The following is a 26,095-nucleotide window of genomic DNA, read 5'->3' as shown; positions in this document are numbered from 1 at the left end:
GGTACGGTTTAATGTCATGGTGTTGGACTCTCTCTCCTCAAGCCCGACCCACGGCGCCGCAACTCCTAGCCGCTCTTCACGACTTCAGGCAAGCTCTCAGCACTTATATCTAGATAATTTAGTCTATACTATCTCAGTGCTAAGTACCAAAGTTTCTGTACTAAGCTAGTCTTATCTTGTCAATTTCTCAAAATTCTTGGCACTATACTTTACGTTCTCTTCGATACCAAAGTGCCTGCCAAAGAATCAAAATTGGTCACCACATTTAGTTTAAGATTATTTATTACTACCATTATCTAACTTTAGGGAGGTATTTAGTTACTGGAAAAATATTATTTCAAATTCGAGTTCAGATTGCAGTGTGCGTATATTTTTCAGATTTTTCGAATATCAGACACAATATTAAAACTTAACATTACGAATTGAAATGTATATTTTCAAATAAGATTTTAAAAGTGATATATTTAATAATTTAAGTCGTCATAGGAATGACTTTGAAGCGCTAGATGAATGAAGTGTTATTAATTAAGAAAGTAAATTGTAAGCTAAGCGTCTATCTATCACATAGGAGCACAAAAATGATAAAAACAATACTACGGATCTAATGACAATGTAAATAATACTTAACTAAGAAATTAAAACTAAAATGATGAATCTTTTGTATTGATGATACGATTTTCTAGGCTATTAATAACCAAACCCGTAATAATATAACTAACTATCGTGAAACTCTTACAGTGAATCCTTTTAACGTATCCAAAATTAGAAATATTTACCTTTTAAATGTATAAAAACATTTGTCAATGATCATACTATAGGAGCAAGTAATTAATCGTGGATTTTCTGTCTTAGTACGTCTAATAATACGAACCCTGTAACAACGTAGAAGAAAATATAAAATAAGTATGTACATACGGACTCGATGCAAATGGAATTTAATTTTTGATTAGACAAAGCTGATGCTTTTACTCGATGTGAAAATAAAATAAGGGATTAATCAATATTGCTGTGAATGTACATTAAAATGTCGTTTAATGTACTTATTGTAGAACAAAATAATTTTACTAAGTAATTTATTATGCTGATGAGCCATTTAGGAAAGAAATTTACGTTTGTACATAAAAAATATAGCTAAATAGCGTAGTTTTTGTACTTTAGTTTCAATCCTCTCTACGACCTCTGGATGCTTTTTTTGCCATTACTATAATATACGAACACAATATCAATTTATCGAAATGAAAAACTAAATCATCTAATACTTTTATTCCCCAATTACACCGTTACATTTATTGTCGAAGACCCAAATAACAGAACATTTCTAAATCGAACTATGATATCACAACAATATTGGGATTCGAATAGATCAAAAGCTAACGCCACTTGAGGATTCCGAAATTTATCTTGTTCAACGACCATTGTCGAATATCTGTAATTAGAGACTACAGCTATTTGGGTCGCTTCAAGTTTGTATACCGAGTAATGATTACGTTAAGATATTGATATTAGATCTGTAATTACTACCATTGATACAGAGAACGACGTAGAGCAATAATTTAATAGTAGAAACAGATATTCAAAGCATGCCTAAATCTGTCAGATAATACTAATTGAAGGAAACTTGATTATAAACATAAATTCTGTAAATAATTATATTTAATTATTTAGGGGTCGACAAGCTACATTTACTTTTTTTTTTTTTTTATTCTAGTTACATTAAATTTAGGGACTTTTATCTATATATAGATATGCCAGTCCCATTGTGACCATCACGAAGCTACATTTACTTCTTTTTCACAATTTTATGGTAATTTTGAATAAATAAAAAGTCAATTTTATAAAAACAACGTTATTTCTTAATATTGAGTTTCGAAATTTCTGCAATACAACAATGGCTCATCTAGCACTTACTGTAATACAATACCAAATTAACCTAATATAAAATATTTTAATCTCAATGTGAAAAACCACCAAGGTTTAGAAATAAGTAAAAGTAAAGATTAATGTTAAGTTAAATAAGTTAGTTTTAGAGTTCCTGAGGACTTTTAGTCCGTCCAGGCCAGCAAAAGGATCGAACACCAAAACAGTAGTTAGTTCATGGCATGTCTACTTTGCTTTGACGAATTTGAAATCACCCTTCCCCCATGATTTAGTTAGTAATTGTAAGTTTTGACGATTTATAACTATCTAAAGATTGCGATGTGGTCTTACCCTTATCAAAACAGCATCTGTTATAAAAAAAGTGTGTTTCAAAGTATAAATCGTGTGAAACTTAACAGGTAACGATGTGCAATAATTTTCTATATACCTATTTATCTATAGTTATAAGCGTATACTATTTTGAAATCGTTTTCACACATTTTGTTTCATGATTATTAAATTCCTTGAAGACAAAGTCATGAGAGACAACCATGTAACAGAGATATTCGTCTATTATACCACAATTATAAATAGATAAAAACTATAAATATATTCAAATGTATGTTATCTAGATAAAAGAAATCTGAACAATTGATAGCAAAATATATTGTAAATATTATGATTAAATATTTTTTGTATTGAAAGAAAGCGTAGGCTTTTATCTAAGTAGACGTCGATATAAAAACTTAATGTAATTTCAGTAAAAATATTCTCTCTAGTATTGAAATGAAATTTATCAACCGTATTTGGTATGAAAATAACTCTCGATTTTTTATCAACTGCTAATATATCTTCTTCTACATACTAAAACACTACAAATTCTGTTTAAATATTTTGTTGTGTTTCTATTTTTACAGCTTTTTCAATGTTGTCGGCTACAGGATTTGTTTTTGCAGCTATTTGCCTGTTTGCTTTTGTTAATGATATACCATGTTGATTTTTCATCAATAACTTGTTATTCTGTGTCTTTATATGAATATATTATATTGATGTGCTTACGTATATTATTTGAATAATAAAAACAACATGCAGCAGGAATATGGTAAACACTAAAAATTGAAAAGCAGAACTAAGAATCAATTACTGAAACGTATCCAGCTTTTCCGAAATCGATGCCATACAAATTTTCTGTGTTTACCATCACCATGTTACATGTTGTAAAAAGCCTATCTCACCATATTACAAAAGGCGCTCCGAAGTACCTACATTTTTCTTAAAAAAATATTGACTAGCTTGAACATTTCTCTTTATTTCCACAAAGACCCCTGTAAAACATTATTTTTCAAAATTACATAAGTGTACATGCTATCTATATATTACTTATAACTGTATTTAAAACGCGTTATGGACTCATACAGGGTGTTCTACTCTTAGGCATTATAATGCATTAGACTTTTCATTGGGATGAACATTAGTTTGCGCTTTCGAATTTAGCTCGTAATTTAATATTTCTGCTATTGTGACATCGATGTTGTGAAATTATGTATTAGAATTACACCCTCTTATTAAAAAACTTCTCGATGAACTGGAATGTAACGTTGACATTTTCTTGAAATTTTAGTAACAGACCACGGTCGTTGCAATTCGATCGAAACGTCGGGTAAGCTATTAAGATATCCCATAACCTTGATTAAGACCGGGAGTCTATTGAAATTGTTAGAAGACCACAATTAATAATATAAAGATGTTTTGTAGTAAGAGGTTGTATGTTTGTTTAGGATTTCAGTTCCTTGGTGTTTCATTGTCCACAATTTAATCGAAATCAATACTCGTAAAGGATTTTCTAGATATACTAATAATACAAAAATAGCATAACAATACATTTTTGTCTAATAAATGTCGCTAGTTTACTGAATTGGAAATTAAATAGTCAACTAGTTATAAGACCTATAATAAGTAGAATAAAAAAATTGTGGATGTATAAATCCCTCAAACACTTTTTAAAACAATCCTTCTGTCTTTCTTGAAGAGTTTCTTTCAAAAATTACTGAAAATATTTTTTTAGAACCACCCAAAAGTATACTTAAGATTAAATTATCGATGTGTGGGGTTAAAAGTAGGAATTGTGACGTCATAATATATGACAAGAGTGCCAGACGAATGTGATTTTGTAATAAATGTTACGATGTGTTTAAATGTTAATTGTAAGACGTACTTGTTTATTTGATAATAAGTGGATGTATGTAATATGTAATCGATATGGCTTCAATAATTATGACGAACGAAATAAAATGTTATTTTATAATACAAATGTGTTTTATTTATTCTCCATGTAAAGGTACACCGATAAATTCCCGAATCAGCGCGAGAATATAATATGTTTATGAGAAAATAACAATTTGCGTATCGCTATTCTGACCCAAATTAAGTAATAAATAGCAGAAATAATCGTTTTTGTTATCCCAACCTATACTTGTGAGTTTTATTTTTGTTAAAGAAAAGCTTAAAATATAGACCACCATATAAAACATTCCACCAATTAAACATAAAAACGGCAAGTACCTCTACAGACTTCAACACTCAAAACACACTAAACCATCACAAGATACTTAAACTACCTGTCCTAAAAACTACAGCACATAAGCTCACGAAAGTCACAGAACTACACATCACTGGAACTAGGAGGCTTGGTCACGGCCGATAAATCAGCCAGCCTAATGGCCTCTCCGCCAGTATTTATCATTAGATTAACAGCGGCCAACTTCCGACTGTTTGAACTCCGATTACATAATTTAGATGAGAACTTTGTTTGTTCGAAATGAGAAAAAATTGCTTCTGAATTTGGGTCGTTTTGTTGTGACGTAAACGTTTGTTTAAGTTGAAATTAGGACACTAGCTTGAGATTTATGGTAATTCGATTTATTTCTGAATAATTAACGATATAGATTATTGACATGTAGTATCCGAGGCAATTGCAATAAAACTATTTACATTAGGAAATTTTTCTACAAACTTGACTTGTATAATCTTCGTTGTTATTAGTAAGCTGCATGGACACACGTTTCACGGTCACTTTTAAGTGAGAAAGGAAATAACAATCTTTCTAACATAGTATCCCCTTCTTTTAGACATTAGTAAAAAGCTACAAGTGAGCAGAATAAATTTTGAAGCAAAATGTATGGATTATATAAATATTTGTCCTGTATGCAAATGAAAATGCAGTGACGTGCAATGTACCTATATTTCTCTATAATATCTATCATACATAACCAATAAAACTTTTGGTAAAAGAGAATAGATAGGTTGGAACCAACAGTACCTATACAATAACTCTATGGCAATTTCAAGAAACAGCAAGTAGTCTTCAACTATCGTTTTATTTCATACATTTTGCGTTTCAATTTTGTTTCACGACTATTTCTCAAATATATTATTGAACAGAATTCTACTACAGGCGAAAATTGAAATGTTAAATAAATTCACAAGGTGTTTGTAATACTGGCAGAATATTGCCACAATATTCTCGAGAGATCAATAGGATATTCTGATCATCTGCTTCTTATTTTGCGTGGGACCTATTTGGTATTGAACTTTGAATATAATATTTTAAAATTCTGAATTGAGCAGGTGGGTGTTTATGACCGCAATATTTTAAAAATATAAGTAAGAAGATATTATTTTATTGGATTATTTATTATTAAATAGAAGATGAGGAATTTATTCTTAGTAATGAAGTCTATGAGTACCTAATCTAAAACAATTTGAGTCGTCTTTAGAACTTGCCGTTGAAGAGTAGGTAATAAATACATACATGCATAAAATCGCCCTTATTCCTTAGAGGGCCAAAGGTCGCCACTTGATAAGATTTTCCAAATGTAGGTATATAAAGGTAATAAAGGAAAAATTTCAACTCCCTGAAAATTAATAATAACACAAGTACGAATAATACACCGTAGTAATATTAATCTGTAGTTCAGAAATAAATACACAATATGATGAATGTTTATCAAAATAAGCTGCAAAATTCGCAGCATTCTCATGGTTTTATATCACTGTCGATATCTATAGCCAACTTTAATTAATTCTACCTTTCAAAGCCAGTTTCTCGCTTTATAAAACTTTAAAATATCCAATATTTTCCTTCGTCGGTAGCAGAAAATATTGCAATTTCTCTTTTGTATATAAACAGCCCGCGGGAGCCGACGACAAAGTGGCAATATACTATCTCGACGGGGCTTCTCAAACAAGGGTACAAGAGGGAGATAGCTTTATATGAATTTGTTTAGGTGTAAAAGAGGTAGATTGAAGTTATTAATTGGACAGAATTGACGGAAGTGCACGGGAGCGGTGTTTTTGACAAATTTCGCTTTGATTCGACGATTACTTTCACCTCAACGCTTAAGGGTCGACTTCTAAATGTGACTCGTCTCAGATGGTTTGTTAAAAATGTAAACGTTTATATTTCGGGGGCGTTTGTCTCATATTTTTAGGGATATTAAAATAAAGATGCTGTAATTTGCGGGCTTTGCTATGCTTGGCTTGAGAGGTGAAAGGTGAGGAATATTGACGCTTTTAAGAATTTGTCCTTTGAAGTTTCCATTTATGTAGGTTTGATTTTTATTAGTGGCTTAATTGTATATTTATGAATAGCACGTATATTTCTATATTTTATAGTTACTGTTAGTCTAATCATTTTGTATTAAACATTGTAAATCGACTATTTAGTTTCCTCCGTTCTATTGACCATCTCCTCCAGAGCATATAATTAAGAACATTATTTATTACAAGTCCAACTTGTTCAAAATCTTTGCTACAAACTTGTTTCGAATTACAAAGTTAAAAACAAAACAGAACATTCATTTAATTTTCATAAAGCATTCTAAATCTACAATCGAAACAAACGCATTCGATTCCAAATTAAAATCAAGCGAGCCGTGTAAAACGGATCAAAAAAACACACATGGGCTTTAAAAAATCAAACAAAAACTAAATAAAATTCATCCGTCACGCTTTCAATCCAATTTGGATTCATTTTAATTGAATTACTATAGACAAAGCTATTTTTCAATCGTGACATCGTCCAACCGTACCGTTTAATCAGATTATATTGATTGTCCCAAAAATGGCACTTTATTAAAACGCAGTACACTTTTGTTCGTTTTCATTTTAATTGGCATTGTTTGCAGTCGCTTAGTGTTTCAGTTTATTTATTACATTTTTTTCATCATGGTTTTGACAAATATTTTATTACATTACGGCTTCAACATAAATAACCATCAATTATTTAAAGCAATACAAATCTTTACAGGTTTAGCCAATACACAAAGGTGTACTCAACCATATCACATCCATATTTTTACAAGTCATTCGTAGCAGACGACAGTAGCCAAACAAACATCAACCATGACACCACACAACCGTATCATAACATTGTCTGGCCCATTTTCAATTTAAGACAACTTGTGCACTCCGAACCTTTCACAGTAAAGCCACTGACAATTTCTAAGATCACTAAAGGGTCCATAAAAGTGGACAAATGAAGTAATTCTGCTGGCCGGCGACTGCACACTGCTCGCTCGTAAAATCGTGTTTATAACAACATTAAACTGTTTTTATTACTTACGTATAGAATTTCTGGTCGTACTTGCTTTAGTTGGAAATAAAATATTATTACTTAGCTATAATAATTATTATATATATCAATAATTTTCATTCATATTTTCTTGCACAAATTTTTATTTTTGAGAAAAATATAGTGTTCTAGATAAAGATAAAGATAAAGATAAAGATATTTATTTGCTCAAAACATGTGTGGTTTACATAAGTTGTTAGTTACATATCAGGGCGTATCAACATGTTTTACCAATAATTGGCATGCAAATGTTAGGTGGAATAATAATAAAATAATAATAATAATAATAGGTACGTAGTTTTATACAACATCAATAATTTAAGGTAATATGAGCAGAAATGATTAATGTAAATATGTCAGTTAATGAGATGTCATCACAATAATGTCAAAATAATGTAAATAATAAAGATAATAAAAATAATTCAAAATGTCAATATTTAACATAAAATTACTAAAATGTATCATTCAGATATTCGTTAATATTATAATAGCATTTTTTCGATAACATATCTTTAACTTTATTTTTAAACATATCAATATTTAAATTCTTCAATTGTTTCGGTAATTTATTATAAATTTTCGGTGCCATGCAGAGTATACTATCACCCATAAGGGCAGTTTTAGCGCTGTATAAGCGCAGGCGATCATTGTCGCGCCTGTTGCGTTGCACAGTATCACACAGGCGCGGAAAAAGCGTTGGGTTCTTTTTTACAAACATGCATGTTTCAAGGATGTATAGTGATGGTAACGTCAATATATTGTGCTTCAGAAAGTATGGTTGGCAGCTATCGGTTACTTTTAATCTGAACATAGCACGCACACATCGCTTTTGCAATTTGAATGCTAACATTTTATTAGTTGAGTTGCCCCAGAAAATAATGCCATACCTTAGGATAGAAGCTACTAGTCCATGATATGCTACGAGTAGTGTTTCTAAGGTCACCGTTGGTGATAGTTTATATAAAGCATATGACGACTTACTTAGTCTATCGCAAAGATATTGAATGTGCTCTTTCCAATTTAGTTTCTAGGAAGAATTAATAGGTTTAGCCTGACTCTATAAATTCTTCTTTATACACCATTATGTTATAGATATAAATTATATCGTGGATATTTTTTTAGTCTACGGAAATTGGCAAGAAATCAAATCGCTACATTGTCGTAACTATTTAGAACAAACTAGACATAAATAACTCCCACTTACATTCAACACCTGACCTTTAACGTACAAAAACACCGATAAAGTAGTTCCACAAAGCACAAGTCGAAACAAAGGGAACGTACAACAATAGTAACTTTTGCCCTGAGATCATCAGTTACGTAACGGCCCATGATTGTGTGCCATACGTCACGACAACCGGATACTAGTTGCTACTAGTGAAGGTACTCGATGTAAGTAGTCATTACCTATCGAATATTGCGGTTAAGTTTCCAGTTACCATTTTAAAATGCTTAGTGACAGAAAGTAGTTATAGGTATCAGAAAGGTGGAATCAGAGTTTAAACGATAGTCAGAGAAATAATAATATATGATGCAGAGAATGAGAATAAACGGTGTGTTAATTCGTGGTGCTACGAATGTGCTACGCTCGTAGCAACAACGTAGCTCACTAGTTTAGTAGATATTTCGGGAAGGAAAATCGCAGTGGACACACATGCTTAAAAGCGAGAAACAAATATTATATCAAAGGTTTAAAGTTGTATGGCATTAATAAATGCCATTGACACAAAAATAAACCAGTGTTTTAATTTTCTCCTCTTTCTCTTGAGTAAAGAAGTCGATCGCTCTCGACTCGAGTACTCGACTCACTCGAGTAAAACGACTCGCATCACTATCCACGATTTATCGTCCTTCATTACAGGCCAGCGACCACTTGAGAGCCATACCCAATCTTCGCACTTATCTTGAGAACAATCTCAACATTCTCACCTTTGCAACATGTGTCCTTAATGTTGTCTACGCTTTATAACACAAAACGTAACAAGTTACGACACCTCACACACAGATATCAACCTTACGCAGAATATTAAAGAGTTGATAATCAAATGATGTAGTGTTTGTTTTAAGGGTGTATTTTATGTCTAACTGTTAGTTTTTGTGTTTCAGCCAAGTCATCCATTTTAGCAGTGAGGCCGTTGACCAGTGACCTACTGTTATCATTGCTTTTGTCGGGACAAACTGTAAAACTGTTATGGCGCACTTTATCTTCCGTTTTGTGATTTTCTGCCCAAAGTTGGGAGTTTATTCTTCTTTGTTATTTCGCTTTTTATTGTTGACTTCTAACACTACAATCCGTCGAATATAAAGAACAAGTAAGACAATAATTTGCATAAAACTAGTTAGTTTTTAAGCGTATAATTGCGTATATATTTCTACCAGTACAACTCATGTTTATAATAGTAATTATTACGTTCCATCAATATTTTTTCTTACATTAATAAACCAAAAGCAAAATAATTATGACGTAGCATATTAAGAAAAATCATAATTAGGAGGTTTTTAATTCGTGTATATTTTTGTTTTATAAATTTAGTCTCCAGAAGAAATACTAAACCTAAAAACAAAGTAAACCGTCATTTCACACTATACTCTACAAAACTCTTTGACACCCTACAATTCTACGAACAAACTCTACAAACCGACAGTTTCAATCAATTGTTCGTTCTTAACAATTAAAACTTGAGTTTGTTTACTCGAATAGTCTCGGCGCTCGCAGTTACAGAGATATCGAATTGAATTATTGTTTACATTGTTTCAACGCCTTTTAATTAAGTTGTGAGCTGATAAATTATGTTTTACAATTGTTTTTGGGGAACAGTTTTCTGTGGAAGTTAAGAGACAATGTATTTTTATGTAAGTAATTGATTTACGCAAAACGTAGATTGTATTTTTGTTATAACTGTGTTCTATATCGTACTAGCACTGAATTGCTCACTACTGCTGCTATAGAAAGGTAATAAATGAATAATAGAAAAAAAACTGCACTGATAGTAAGTTATTCTTCCACTACTAAACCGCTGGAATCTTTCAGATATCTTGAAATATGTCAGCAAGTTTTAGGGAATAGCATAAACTGTAACATTAAACCTGGATAACCGGCTAAAACTAAACCATTTGAAAGATAGATTAAAATCATATATTTCAGTGAGTTGTCGTTGCTAGAGTAAGATAGTGTTTTTTACCATTATTACTTATGTCCTAGGACTTATTAATCTCTTACAAATACATACAAGCCTTACAATAAATATCCACAAATTGAAATCCGATACAAACTACATAACTACATCGCATCTCGGCAGTTGCCACATTTCTCACAAAGTTATGAACTAGAACGTAATACGGTTAATTACATAATGGGTTATAGCACAATATTAGGTAACTTGCGAACTACAGATAATTAAGATGAGTTGTAATACCTTTATTGTAATGGTTTGTACTTAGTATATTACACAAGGGTGTTGTATAATGTGGGTAAATGTTTGGGCAGTGTGGTAGGTAGGGAGTAGAAAGATTGTTCACAGATAAAATAGGAAATACGTTTATAGTCGGATAAACTTATTTGGCCATGGAAAAATGTTTTAAAGTGTAAGTATAGATAAAGTTGTTTGATTCCTATCGTTTCTAACTTTCTTCGATTAGTAGTAAGAAACTTGAACGAAATTTCATAATGTCCTAATAAGGAATTTCACGTACAGTACGAATTCTTAACACTCATTGATTCAAGTCAATGATTCCTTGTGATACTGATTGTTTACCGTTTGCTTGTTTAATGAAATGATAAGCTAGTTTAATACAATGTTCAATGCATTAAATACTTGCATATTTCTTACAGACCACAGCCCCAAAATAAACACACATTTATATTCTATTCTAACATCATCAAAACGCAAAACCTACTAACCCAACAAAATCCGCAATGATATTTAACTGGCATTTACTGACATTCAACACATCCGAATGTTCCTCAAAACGATTGCAAAAACCTTCAAACAATACTACAGTAGGGTTTTAATAAAAAATATGATCAACAATACTGGCCGTATTATTTTGAGGCTAAAAGCCACCGGATATGAAAGAGCAGAGCTTTAGAGTTAAACTTCCGTTTGAGCCGAGCCTCTCAAAAGGCACCGCGAAACTTTTAGTTTCTTTGTGCTTTCGAATTTTGAAAGTAGTTTTTTGACCTAGTTTTTTCGGCCTATTGTGATTCTCTGAAAAGCTATCTGTGTTAATTAGCTAAAATCTAAAATAAATGTTTATAAAAAACTTTAACTTCTATTTTACTTTACATATACTTTAGTTAGCTCTTTTTCACATTGTACAGAGCAACGTCAATGTTAAAATATCTTTATGTCCGTTTCTAAACCTTAATTTACAAATTCCTATATATGTTTCTTTTTCTGACACATATTTTACATTCCTGCCCGCAATAGGACCGGTGAGCTGGGCTCTTACTTTTGTTTTAATTGCAAAAGTAAATTCACATTCAAATAATATTTTAAACTTATGCATTCAATTAACTAATTTAAACCTAATTTTACACTACTTAAAGACTTTTAAGTAAGGTCTCTCCAATCGATCGACAGTCATCCTCTCCAAGGCACGTATGTCTAGTAAAATTTATGAGTGGTTCGGGTCACGACGCATCAATCGTAGTTAGCACCTAACAGCCGGAGCCACGACATTTGTCACTGTGCCCCTGTTATTAGCCGCCGTGAAGATATACGGAGGTGAAGTGGAACTTCCACAACGTATGGTGATGGAGATGCATGGTGTTGCAATTGTTTTAATCAAATGTACTTGCTGTTTTATTTGTAGAAAGTGTAAGATGTTGCTTTGTTTTTTTGAAGTTTTGATGCTCATATTCTCTTGCCTGCACTTGTTTATTGGTATAAGATGGTTTTATTCCAATAGCAGAAAGTTACGAATTTATTAAGGTTTTAAATCACGTAATTTTTTATTAAATGTTCTTAAAAACATAATCGTATCCTATCCTCCCCATGCTTCGATTTTTTTATATAAAGCAGTATATCAGTGTGAACCAAACTACCGAAGTGAGTGTTCGCAAGAATCCAAACGAGAACCTTTCTTTAAATATCATAAATGTTTCACAAACTATTCATACAAACATGACTAAAATCGCAAAACAGATCGAATCACAAATCACCATTCTGTCTATTGCTTCAGTATTTTTTCCTAGCTTTGATGATTACAATACATCGTTAACCTATGGACTGAACACGACTGTACTATAGCTGGTCATGCACTACGGTCTCTATTGCGTCAGAAATCTAAAAAACAGTTTTGTTTTTAAGCGTACCTAACCTGAATGGGGCGCTACTATTGTTAGCATCATAAAAGTTCTGTAGGTAAATGAATAATTTTGGATGCTAACACAAAATTTTGCAGCAACAATAATTTAATTTCGCTGAACATAAAATAAACCAGATAAAAGCTCGATGCTAAAAATACTTCTATTCAAGTATCCTATGAATATTTTTAAAGGATGTTGCATGTAAATAAAAACTTAACCTCACTTAAACTTTATTTCATTATTTAAAACGCTGGCCTCACAATACTAGTGATTGCTGAGTGACTTATAGTTATTTAAACATTTTTCACGATACCGTCTGCGTAAAAATATGAACACCAACAGTTACCTCTTTTTCACCATACACTGCTTCCATAGTACTGCCGCAGTAAATTTAAAAGTAAACAAAACGTGCAATGTGCACTTTACGGCGTCGGGAGTGTCGGCCCATAGAGTCGATAGTAAAATTTACGATACGACCTCGGTTCTGTAAAAGCCAGGACATATAGACTGTGGGTTGTTCTATAAACTTTAGTTTGAATAGTTAAGGTGAACTAACGTTAGTGTCGTATAGTTTGATGACTCTATCATCGTTATTTAAGCTCAAAAACTTCGCTGAAGTGAGCTATGAGCTTGTCTTGTTTAGAACTTATTAAAGAAAATATGTTAAAGTACCGACCCGCATTTATTTAAGGAGACTCTTGATATCATGAATTTAATTTGATACTTATCGGGCATTAACGAAATAATATGTAATTAACATGGTTTCGCTAGTGAATTAGCTTGCTAGCGTGTTCAGTGCAACATAATATGCCAAAGCGACAAGCATGAAAAACATGTATGATGGCGTAAATGATCACATTTTCCAATTGTTTAAAAAAAAGTAGATATTAAATATTTGAACTACATTTGAGCTGAGTATAAAAACTGGGTCAGACCTTTCTTCAAATCTTAACCTTGGAATAAAATTAACCAGCGTCCTAATTACACAATTTCTTTTTATCCTTCCTTAATTTGCAGAAACCATAATTAAAAAGGCACTTCACAAAATAAGCGCCTACTTCTAGTATTATAAAGAAAACAATCACGAGAGCCTTAATGTTCCATAACTGTAAAATGTTAGCGCGAAATAGAACTCGGGCCGATTATACCAGTAACAGGAAGCCTTGCTCGACTTAGAAATATGATATTTTAGTTCAAAACCCACGTTATGAAACCTTGTTACGCCATGACTATAACTTACACTTTTAATAATATAACATGAAATGTACGCGTGTTGTTTTCCTAAAATTTTGAACGTCTACTTGCTACTTACGGTGGCTTACCGTTTGCTTTAGTTTTCACGGAACACTACAAATCTTTTTCAATTTAAAAAATAAATATTTGGGTAGCTCTCAAACTACTGTAAATTCAAATTCGAGTTGCTGAAAGCGTGATTAACCGCACTTGTTTTGAACATCGTTTAAAATGCAGTATAACTTAATAATATGGTTTAAGGAATCATCCTAGTCTGTTATCATGGATAAACATAATAATATCATGGTTTTTCATCCGTGGGAACACTTACACTTTCGTCTATAAAAGTTATTTTTTTACGAAAAGCTGTCAAGTCGGTGTATTGCATCGATTTGTCTGGCGCAAAGTTGACGAAACTTGCGTATTGTATAGGTTACGTGATCGATGCGTTACTAGGCGAGAGGTGAAACAAGGGGCGGTAATAAGTTTTATAGTACAGCCATAGAAACACCGGACAAAAAGCAATATGTGTAAAAAATATATTTCGAAACAAAAAAATCTACTGTAAATACCTATAGTGGAAAATGTGAAACTTTGTTTCTAAAGGATTACGAATTACTATTATGAATAAATAGACATAATTCACTGAAATTATAATAACAACTGTGTTTTAAACATCCTTCAGAAATATATTCATCTTTACATTTTAAAAATCTTTCGATTATGATTTGAAAGTTGTTCAAAGAATCAGTTCATCATCATTTCCTGTTACACTACATTCAATGTTTTTATTTTGTCTTACGCCAGCCAGCCGCTGTTTTAATGGCCCACCAATACTCGAATCGTACATAAGATCAAACGTTGCTATGTCTACAACCGTTTTACAATGGATATTAGATATCCAACATTCTCCTGTTTCGTAAATATACAACAATCATTTATTGAAAGTACTTTCCACTTTGTTCTTTAGTATTGTGATTTGTACAATTGCAAATATTTATTGATTGTTTGAATGCTTTAAGATGAATATGCGTACGTATTCATGTTAAGTACTTATTTTGACAACAGAATGGTTTACAAAAATACTGTTCGAGATATTTTAATAACCTAGTTAATCTACACAACATTTTTCGTGTCTGCAAGCACTTTGATTCTGCAAGTGTAACTTAGCTCAAGCATATAAGTACTAATCAATCCAAACACGAATAAAATGTCACCCAAGCTATCATAATAAACTCATTTGAACTTGCCGACTATGATAGCAAAACAATAGCATTTTGATAATTGACAACATTTATTTACCACAACCTGAAATAACACTTAGAGCTTTCAAAATAAGGTTGTAAATTCATTGTGTAGTTATTAATTGTGTTGTTTACGAGAAGTTTGTTAAAGTTTAATTGAATCGAGGGTAGTGAGCGAGTAGGAATGGGGAGTTGATGGCGAATCAACGATTTTGTTATACAGACCACTTGTTTACATGTCTGAGTGTTTCATTAAGAGATTTCTTATTAATTTTTCAAGTGCTGGAAGAAAGTTGAAAGGGAATTTCGTGATGGTGTTTGTTGCAAACATTGGTAAAGTTCTCGTCCCATAATATTATTGATGAAATAGAATATTTTATAAATATTTGTTTATACAAATATATTGAATATAAACAGCCTCAAAGCTGAATGTAGTACATAAACGGAACCGTAGCCAAAGAGACCGATGTCAAATGCATGGATAATGTAAATACTGGTAACATATGTATATTTCCAATTTCTAAAGCCTCTGCCGGTCTGTTTTTAAGCTTAAACTGATATTTAACATTTTGAAGTAGATTTTGGTTCCAATTACTCTCACAAAACACGTTTTAAATAGTTTAAAAGAACATCAAAACCAATCTTTTTCAAAGTGAAAATATTACACGAACTTTGTCGTCCGAAACACAATTTCAAACACATTATTTTTTTATGCATCACGTTTTCCAGTAAAAATATAGCGTGGAGGAAATTTCATTTCTTTTGACAAAGGCTCGGCTGCTTAAAGGGAAAGATGAAACTTTGAAAAACTCTATTAAGGAGGCAGATTAAAACTGGTATAATGAAGTTTGAGTGTAAATTGTAAGAAAGTCTAAGGTTTTTGCGCAACGACTTTTCTTTCGCTGAGTTTTATAGTTTGTTGAAAACTCGCGGAAACTTATTACCTTTGATAATGTGTGGGGTATTAAGGGATAGTTAAATGGACTCTAAATTTTATTTTACTTCTACTCTTAGATTTATTTTGATCGGTGATTTACGAAAGACCGCTTTGAAAACAAAACTGCGTTTTGTGTTGTGCCTATTATAAAAGCATTGATTAGTATGCTAAGAATTAAAATAATGAAATCAAAAAAACTACCTGTTGAATATACACGCTTTAGAGAATAACTTATCAGCAATACCTGGAGTTGTATTTCAATTCTTCATCAAACTTACAAAGCCTTCTCAGCTAAACAACCAAAACACGGTGTACCTATTCGCCTTCGACATTATGCAAATGGCGTCATTACAAAATTACTGAACACACCCACTATTAAGGCATTAACACGAAATAACATGCAAATTGTCTCCCGATCGAGAATCAAGTCTCTCAATGATGTATAAAAGCGGTTTAAGCTGGATTAAACCGGTTTAAACCGGATTACGCCGCTTCGAGGCGGAGGCGTTCATTTATTATGTAAATACGTGACAAATTAAATCAATGGGAATTTCGTTTGACAAACGGTTGGGTCCGATGTAACGTATTGCCGTGTTTGTTAGTTTGTGGATACTGAAGAGTTGTAACAATTGTTTAGGCTGTTGTTCGAGCAATTAAGATGAGCTGTATACATTCTGATAGACTTTAACGGGATCACAGAGTACTTCATCCATTTTAAACATACTATTAGAATTAAAATAATTACAAGTTTATATAGGTAAAGACTAAACATTTTCTGAGCAGAAATACATAAATAAACGAAACCATACCTCCTAACTTTTCAGAGAAAACAGGCATAAAAGTTTAAAAATTCAAGCAAGCAGAAACGCGCATTTTAAACCTAGCCTGTTTTACACTCAAATATTTTAAGCCCAGCCTTAAGCAGGTAAACTTAAGAGCAAAATGGCTAGTTTGAAATAATTATTTGACCGTAATACGGTGTAAATTGCACTCAACTGGCCGAAGATTGCAAGGTTCCCTGCGGACGTCTCACTTCAGTTTTAAATGGCTCGCGTTCTAACCACGAGAACCGTTTAGTGAAGTAAAGTTAAAATGGCTTTTAAGAGAAACATCGTCACCTGTAATGGCAAATAATTGTAGTATTTAGTTTCAAGTCTGAAGTGGTTTTAAGATTTTTCTTGGATTTAATTCTCTTTTTAGTTTTTCATCGCTTATGGAGTAATTAATTCTTAAGTAGTCTACTAGGCCTGAAGCTATTAAAACTGTAGCAGTTCTTGAAGAATAATAGCAGTAATTTCAATTCTCGGAAAAAGTGGAAAAACAAGCACGGTAAACATGACATACCTATATAAAAACTGTGAAGTATATTTGGTCCAACTGATTAATGTGAATGGTTATCCTGGCGGTGTATTGTTAAGACAACTTTCAACGAATTGAGACTGTCAAAAACTAAAAAAGTCACGTACAAAAATATTGCTCAGAAAGTTTGTAATTACGATATACTTAGTTTTCTAATAATACTAATATCATACTGTAAAAAGTCATCGATACATCACTGAACATTCTGTGACTGACATCTAAAAGCCTCGATCAGCTCAATACCAAATTGATTTGTCAACAGCAACTCTAAGCTGGCGTCTAATCATGGTAGCGTCAACAACAAAGTTTAAACTTTAGTTAATGGAGTACGGCGGGCCGATTAAGCGATGTCCCGCGTTGATGGGAACGTCGAACAACTGAAACTAAATTAAACGGAACGGGATGGGTTCGTTGATAGAAGAAATTTTGTTGTTTATTGAGCGGATAAACGTCTTATGAGCCTTTCGTCTTTGCAGATATCGTCCGTAAGAAATAACAAGGACAAACGACATAATTTTTGAACATTATTAACTGCCAATACTAGGACGTTGTTCGCCCTTACGCCTAGAGCATCAATAATGTAAAAAATCTGGTTTCCTATCATATCAGATTCAGTGAAGTAGCTAAGCCGCTTTTGCCCTCTTAAATTTCTAGCTCAAACCTAATTAGACTTGAACTGATAGCTGTATTTTAAACCAAGAATGAAAATAACGTACTACGGAAAGCATGAGGAGCAAGTTCGAGCAATGCTCAAAGTTAATTCTTTAAATACGTTTTAAAGACGTTATTATATTGCACATGTACTTATTCTTTATTTACAAGTACCTATTTTTTATATTTGATCTCTTTTTCTTGGCTACTTGGCTACAATCACAGTGTCCTCAAAAACAGACACCAAAACAAAACCCACGAACAGGCTTAGTACTAAAACGTAGTTAGGTCCGTTTCAATCACGGATATCGTAAAAGTCGTCTGAAAACTAGTGCTGGCTAGTGTTTACTGTGTTTAGTAGTCCGCTGGGAAATTATAGTCCACACCCAGAGCCTCTTTGATCTTTATATGTTTTTGTTAGAACATTTTTTGCGGTTTTTATATCTTAGTCACTGAGTCTTTTTGTTGGGAAGAGTTCTTAAAATAGAAACACGGAACACGGTAAGAAGGTTAACTTTATTGTTATTATAGTCTGTTCTAGTTTTTTCGGGGACTAAAATATCATATGATATAAAAAATGTGGAGTTTAAGAAACGTAAATACTGAAAGTAAAACATGATCTTAGAAAACTAGTAATATATCAAACTAATGTGCAAAATTTGATAGCCAGAACTGGGTCCACTTTTGCAATGCTGTTATAAGTTTCTGTGGCACGCAATTTATTATTTATAGAGATAATCTTAGACACAAATAATGTAGTCCGGTATTTTGATAGTAAACAAACGAACATCTAATGTCTAACTACCATAGATTGATACCCTCATATATCAATCATAAATATCATCTGAACGCTATGAACAAAATGATTGAAGCGACTCAATTAGGTATTTCATTACGAGGCGCGTCACATGTCGGACATCGATATTTGGACAATGTACTGTCATGTGACACACACTTATGTGTGTGTTGGTTTCAATTATACGTGTGTAGACTACTGTGCCTGCCGGGTCCTTCTATCCAATTAGGATTAAAGGTGGGGCTCTGATTGCAGCGAGTTAAGTAGAACTTTATTTTAATGTGAAAAGTTTTTTCGACACAGACAACGAGACAACGATCACTTATATATACGTATAGTGAAAAAACTTTGGATTTGAACCTATGAATTTCATAGGTTTGTTGGGGCATCGTTTGTAAGCTACGGAGTACGTTTATTCAAATCAGATAATAATAAATAAAACAATGTTCAAAAGTAGATAAAGCCTGTTAAACGTTATGTAAAAATATACGATACGACTACTTTTATGCTTTTTTATTATTCTACAGAAAATAACCCTCACGTTACGTTAATGCTGCAATTAAAGCATGATAAATTACAAAAACACAATAATCAAAAGATCTTCAAAACTATTTATTCGGCTAACTTACAATAAATGCTTTATGTACTTAAAAAACAGAGAAGATTATGTTTTTTCTTCTAATTCACTTCCTCTCCGCTATCAAAGGCACCGCGTTCGTAATGGATCCTGATCACAGGAACATCGTTCCGTATTAGTGGTTGGCTTTTTGAAAGGTGTCCGTGATTGCTTTTTAATTATTTATCGGATCAGCCCGCGTTATACGAGGTATTACGATACCGTTCTGACGTCATTTTGATGGTTTTATGATGAACAAATGTAAAGTGCCTCTTAATTATTGTTTTAGGTGCTTGTAATGTGGTCGGGAGTACATTTTGAAAAGCGACCGTGTGTAAAAATTCTTTGGATTTTACATGCTTTGGAGAATATAATGCTAGAATTGGAGAATAAAAGTAAGCGGAGAGTGAATATAGTAATTTTCAAAGAAATTATTTTGCATAGTACGTAATTGTGCTAGGAAAAGTTAGTGCTTTGTATACAATGTTAGACTGATAAATAAAATCAAGTCAGTGCATAGCCACAGACACGCAAAAAAAGGCACTCATTACTAATAAGTAATCTTATAAAATTTTAAAAATAATGTAATTTATTTTGTTATTCACACCATTTTGCTGACAACCAACTTAAAAATAACACAGGATGGAAGATCCTTATATCTATTCACAGATTACTCAAGTACCCAGTAATCCAATTATAATCAAATCAGACCTTATCCCTCGATCATATAACAAGAGCCGCGATAACTGATAGGTAGCTCTTTCATTCTTCCCCTAGCCATAGATTATCGCCCCACTTATTCGTTATCTGTGGTAATTGTATTAATGTACCTAATTCCGATTCACTGAGTTTTGATGGCCGGTAATAATAATATTTGGTTTAGGAATTGCATGGTTTTGTGGAAAGTGCTTATTTATTGCTGCTATTTGTGAGTGTTCAATAGGTAATAGGAAATATTTTTTTGTATGGGACTGCACAATAGATTATTTCTTAGTTACAATTACCTACTTGACCGTACCTGATTCTTGGCAAAAAAAATTTTCTTTATTCTATTTTGGCAGCACTGTTTTGTTTAATTTGTAGGTAGTGAATTAACAGATAGACATAGCCTTTTACTTACCCTTTTAATACTCCTTACAATCAAATATCCCCAACAATGAACCATCCAGTCAACCTTCCCGGTAGGTTTCACCACAATTTCAGCTCATATACACATTGTCAAACAGTCACCCACTTCATCGAGAATTTCCTCGTAGTCCAAATCTTGAACACAAACACATCGATCCGTGGAATCGAGCTATTCGAGTGTTCGATTCTCAGATAGTTTTATTCATTTCAGTAGATTTCACGGGTGAGGGGCTCGCAAATTGCGGCGTTCGCTCCCGGCGCGGCCTGTAATCGATTGTGCTGCCATCTGTTGGCAAAATAATGACTCCGTCTGGTATGCTCCTCCTTTATTTAGACGGCGTATATGGGAAATATTGACATGCTTTTGAAATTCTTTCGGAACATGCGATATAAGAATTCTAGTTTTAAAGAATTGCTTCTAAAAGTTTAGCTTTAGACTGCTTGTAAATGGACACCTACACAGACAAGCAGTTTGTAAAATTAAATCGTGATCTGTGAGCTGAATAACGTTATACCTCTTGCACAACAAATAAGCAGTTTTACTGCTATTGGGTACTTCTTTCAATACTTCCGTATTAAAACTGTTATATTTATTTTAGTAATTGATATCCAAAATTATTTCCAACAATATTCCAAACAAACAAATACTAAAATCGTTTAAAGCATCTTCTAAAATTCTTACATATACTGCATGGCGCCTCGCGGAAGACCAAAAGCCGGTCATAATGAAACTATTTATCTCTCGAACGCACTGATCGGGCGCATTCTCGGCGCGATACAACGCGAACAGCCGATTATACTGACACCTACAACCCTTTGTGTTTGAACGTTTGTCACAATGTCATGTTGTGGCTTCGCCTTTATTTTATTAGTGTCTATGTTGTTTTGGATTGTAATGAGTTTAATTTAGCGGTGTTCTCTTTTATTTTCTTTTTAGCGACTTTAATAAGAGGAGAATACTCAATTTAGTTTTAATGAACATACCGCCCTTATATTTAATTTATTTTTAATTTATCTATGTGTATAGATAAATTAAATTATTACACCGTGATTCCTCTTCGTATTTTTTTGATTATTTTTCCTATCGACGCGGAATAGCTGTCATTTGGTTCATTTTTTTTCTGTATGTTTGTATGACGCCTATCTGAGTAATTGGGAGGTATTGTCTGTTTGAGGTGTGACTGGGGAGAAGCATCTGGGGACACTACTTTTTTTTTAACCCATTATTCCACCACGCTGGCCAAGTGCGGGTTGGGGACTTTGCATGCCCTCAATAAATGTATTAAAATAATTTTAAGGCATGCAAGGTTTCCTCACGATGGTTCTAATACACAAATAACTTCAAAAATTCATTGGTGTTGTGTGTTGCCATGGTAGGTGCCAACTTAACTTACTTTGCATTGGTTCGCTGTAGTCGTAAGCCGAATACTGGTACAGAATCAACATTTTGAAGTACTAGCTGCAAAAAGTTATCCTTTACAAGCGGTAAGCATAGCTCTTTTTTTTTAATATTAGCAAAACATTAAATAGAAATACATATAACTTTAAACAAACATAGCTTTAAGGTTATTTACCCATAGTTCCACAGATCTATACATTTTGTTCGCTTGAACGCGCCCACACAAAGCTGCAGTCAGACGTTTTATATCTTTTAAAATCTTCTTCTCTTATAAACGCCACTCAAATGTATGGTGCTCAATAAACAGTATCTTTCATATTGCAATATGTATTACTAGATTTATCTGAATGGATTTGAGAGATGACATTCTTTAAAAATATTTTATTACACTTCAGAATTCGGAGTTCAAATAGAGACGCGCAAATATTTGTATTTGTTTTTGAAAAGACCTACTTTAAAAATACTAAAGTTGTTTTGAAAACGGTTTCATAAACTATGAAATCATTTGTTGTGCTTCTAACTAGTTCTAACTTTGTGTCTACTTTCTTAAGGGCAAATTAAAAAAATGGATAATATTTTTGAACAGATCAAAGAATAAAAAACAATACACTATGTAATGCATTTAAGACTGAAATAGGCTCTCAATATTGTGGATACCTGTTTCTAAACAAATAATATCACAATTTATCATTAATTTCTTATCTTATCTTATCTTAGGGGTGGGGGTGCCAGTTAATGCCTGGCTGACACTTCGACCATTCCTGATCCTTTGTGTCACCCCCTCCTTTGCTACTCTAGACGTTGGGGGGCAGGGCAAAACTTATCAGTTTTGCTATGCACCCCACCGGAAGCAGCCTGTAGTCTTCTGGTTTAGGGTAACCGCATCCTAGAAGATCCATTCTTTTCCTTCCTAAAGCATCACACTCGCACAGTATGTGTTTCATGGTTTCTGCTTCTTCATTGCAGTGCCTGCATTTGGGGTCATCTATGGCTCCTATTTTGTATAACATGTAGTTCGTGCCGTAGTGTCCTGTGAAAGCACCAAGTATTTTCTTGATGCTGTCTTTGCTGAGGTTTATTAGGTTATTACTCCAGCTTTTGTTGACGTTATTTATGAACAGTTTCGAATGGGTTAGTCCAGATATGGCTTTCCATTCTTTCAGATGCTGGTCCCTGGTGAAGTTGGTTATTGCCAGTTTGACTGTCGCATCAGGTAGTCCAATTATTGGTTCTGGACCTATTGGGAGTGATTCTGATCCTTTCCGTGCAAGTTCATCAGCTTTCTCATTCCCATCTATGCCCGCGTGGCCTGGTACCCAAACTAGCCTAACGTTGTTTGTACGACCTACCTTGTTCAGGTTCTTTATGCAATTCAGTACAAGTCCCGAATTGACCTTAGAACAGCAAAGAGCTTTAATAGCTGCTTGACTGTCGCTGAGTATATAAATGTCGCGATTTTTTGTATCTCGTTTTATAATCTCTTGGGTGCATTCGATGATTGCGTGTACTTCTGCTTGGAAGACTGAAGCATATCTGCCTAGGCTAGTACTTATGCTGCATGCATCATTAATTTAAATTTGATGTTACTATTTCAAACCCAATTATTCTACTCACTGGCAATACTAAAACAAATTGCAATTCAAATGTACAAATATAATCTAAAGTTCTAAATTATACATGCAACCTTTTAGCACATACATAGCACCAAAATTAGCTTTAACGCGTGCAACCACTCACTACTTTATTAGATAAAAGCATGGCTAGTACATTTGCAGCCGCAAAATATGATAATTGTCACCCAAATGTATGGATGCGGATATGGACCGACACTAGCCACGTGTACTGCAACACACTGCCAAGCTTTCACTCTGAATAAGGGTTTAGTTGGATTAGGCGATTTATATTCGGTATTGCTGCAGACTGAAACAATGATAATATAATCAATACAATTTCAGAAACGACGCAAAATTAACTAAATCACTCACCCCCGGTTTCTGAGGTACATTTGGCGGCAGTTTATCCGTTCAATAGCGTTAAAACTCATACAAAAATAAGGCTATTGAATAGATAATCTACCGCTAAATGTACTCAGAAACCGGGGGTTAATAAATTGAGGTTTTGGGTTTTAGATATTATAGTTTAGATATCCATACGGGATCTATGCAAAATTAATTAAATCACTTTATAAATTAAGGTTGGGAGTTAACTATAATTTCAATATTAATATAATAAACGTAAAAATCTATGAGGTAGTCCATCTAAAGCACCCGTATGAATAGTACCTGCCAAATATTATATTGATGGGTGCCCTTCGATGACTAGGCACGGTGCTTTTCGTCAAAGTGCTATTCGAACGGGTGCTCTAAATGGACTACCTCAAATCTATTGCTAATCAGCAAAATTTCTTACCAATATTTCTAATCCTTCAAAGAATTCGGAATAATTACCAAAATGTAATCTATGCCCGCGATGAAAGGGCAAATTTCACCTTAAGTTGTTCAGCGTGGATCTGAAAATTCAACAGACAAGCAGACATTTTTATTTTAATCCCTATGAGTGATATTATATTCCTATATATTTACTAAACTCATTGGTGTTATAACACATGTAATGTATGTGTGTGTCAAATGTTTGTCGTCCTAATACTGTGTGACAGTCGATATGTTTGCGTATTCCATCCTATTTTCCTTGTATTTACGCGTATAGTGGATGTTGTGTACGTGACATAATGTATTCAGCGATGATAATATTGCGTAACTTTATTTGTACCTTTTCTCAGAAAAACTTAGGTGTAGGTGATACAGAATACCATTTGGACAACGGACGTAGATGAGAAAGATGGCCCCTAAAATAGCAGTCTAATAATGTTAAATATTTTAGAACTGTCACAAGAATGTTTTAAGAAAATAGCCTTACGAATTATCAATGTGTAATCTAGAGACGATTCTCTACACCCGTTGATAACCTAACTTTATCGAGTACCATACATTTGCTTTCGAAGAAGAGATTTGTTAGAGAATGCGATATCAAAATTCAAAAATTAAAGTTTACCCAAAGGAATTTGGTTCTCTGTTCGTGACTTTGTAGATGAGTTTACTTGAAAAAAACGTGAATGGATTTGGCCAAAATTATTGTATTCGATTAAAAAATAACAAAACATGCAGTCTTTAGAAAACACGCGTCAAACTCATTCCCTTTTAGATTAGGATTATAACATAAATGGAATTTATATTGCAAAATATGTACCTATGAGCATATTTTAGAAAAAAACACATTAAAAGGTCACTTCATTTACAAATTATACCACAGTCTTATATTGCAATTTATTTCAAAGACGTTCTATGCAGCCATCGCCTAAGGGATAGTGCAGTACAAAACACATTTCGGTAGATTTCTGTCATATCTAAACAGTACCACAAAGCGACAACCACATATATGCATACTTGCATAGAGTAGTGCATTTCATATGAAAATTATGTTAGCCATGTAGAACACGGTTTGTCAAGAGAAAAGCCTTGTGACTTGGCTGTGTTGTTGAATATGAATTGGGTATGATAATATGTAGTAACCTCTTCTAAATAAGAAATGTTATTTTAGTTCACATAATAGCAAATAAAGTCTACTAATCGTAGTCAGATAACTTCAAATAATATAGCATCTAATTTTTCAAAGCGTTGGTAGATTTCAAGTGCCAAATTTTTCAATGTTTTAGTCTCTTGTGGCATATGGCGGTTGACTTACTTTTACTAATGAAATGTAATCAAAATACCCATTGCTACTAATGATTTCAATACCATATTTGTGCCTGCAGTAAACTAAGGTAACTTGGGTAATATTATACTAAATACTCATAATCGAAATGTTACGTTAAGCGCTATAAGTATTGTTATAAAAAAAATGTTTTTTTTTATTATGATAAAAAGTGAATTTAC

At 33.0% G+C, this 26,095-nt stretch overlaps 1 protein-coding gene across 2 annotated transcripts in view; it reads left to right on the top strand.

Annotated features, from left to right (window-relative positions):
* Drl-2 (tyrosine-protein kinase derailed 2) overlaps positions 1-4,154 on the top strand; it is a 59,012-nt gene extending 54,858 nt beyond the window's left edge. For both annotated transcript variants that reach the window (XM_076113020.1, XM_076113029.1), the window contains exon 14: positions 2-4,154. In XM_076113020.1, coding sequence (XP_075969135.1) covers positions 2-113 — 112 coding nt within the window. In that variant the 3' untranslated portion in view covers positions 114-4,154. The remainder of the gene's footprint in view (position 1) is intronic.
* Positions 4,155-26,095: the final 21,941 nt, after the last annotated feature.

Source organism: Anticarsia gemmatalis, chromosome 1 (genome assembly GCF_050436995.1).
Source record: "Anticarsia gemmatalis isolate Benzon Research Colony breed Stoneville strain chromosome 1, ilAntGemm2 primary, whole genome shotgun sequence".
Classification (NCBI taxonomy): Eukaryota; Metazoa; Arthropoda; class Insecta; order Lepidoptera; family Erebidae; genus Anticarsia; species Anticarsia gemmatalis.
Note: the sequence above shows the minus strand (reverse complement) of the source record. Positions and strands in the feature narration are given on the sequence as shown.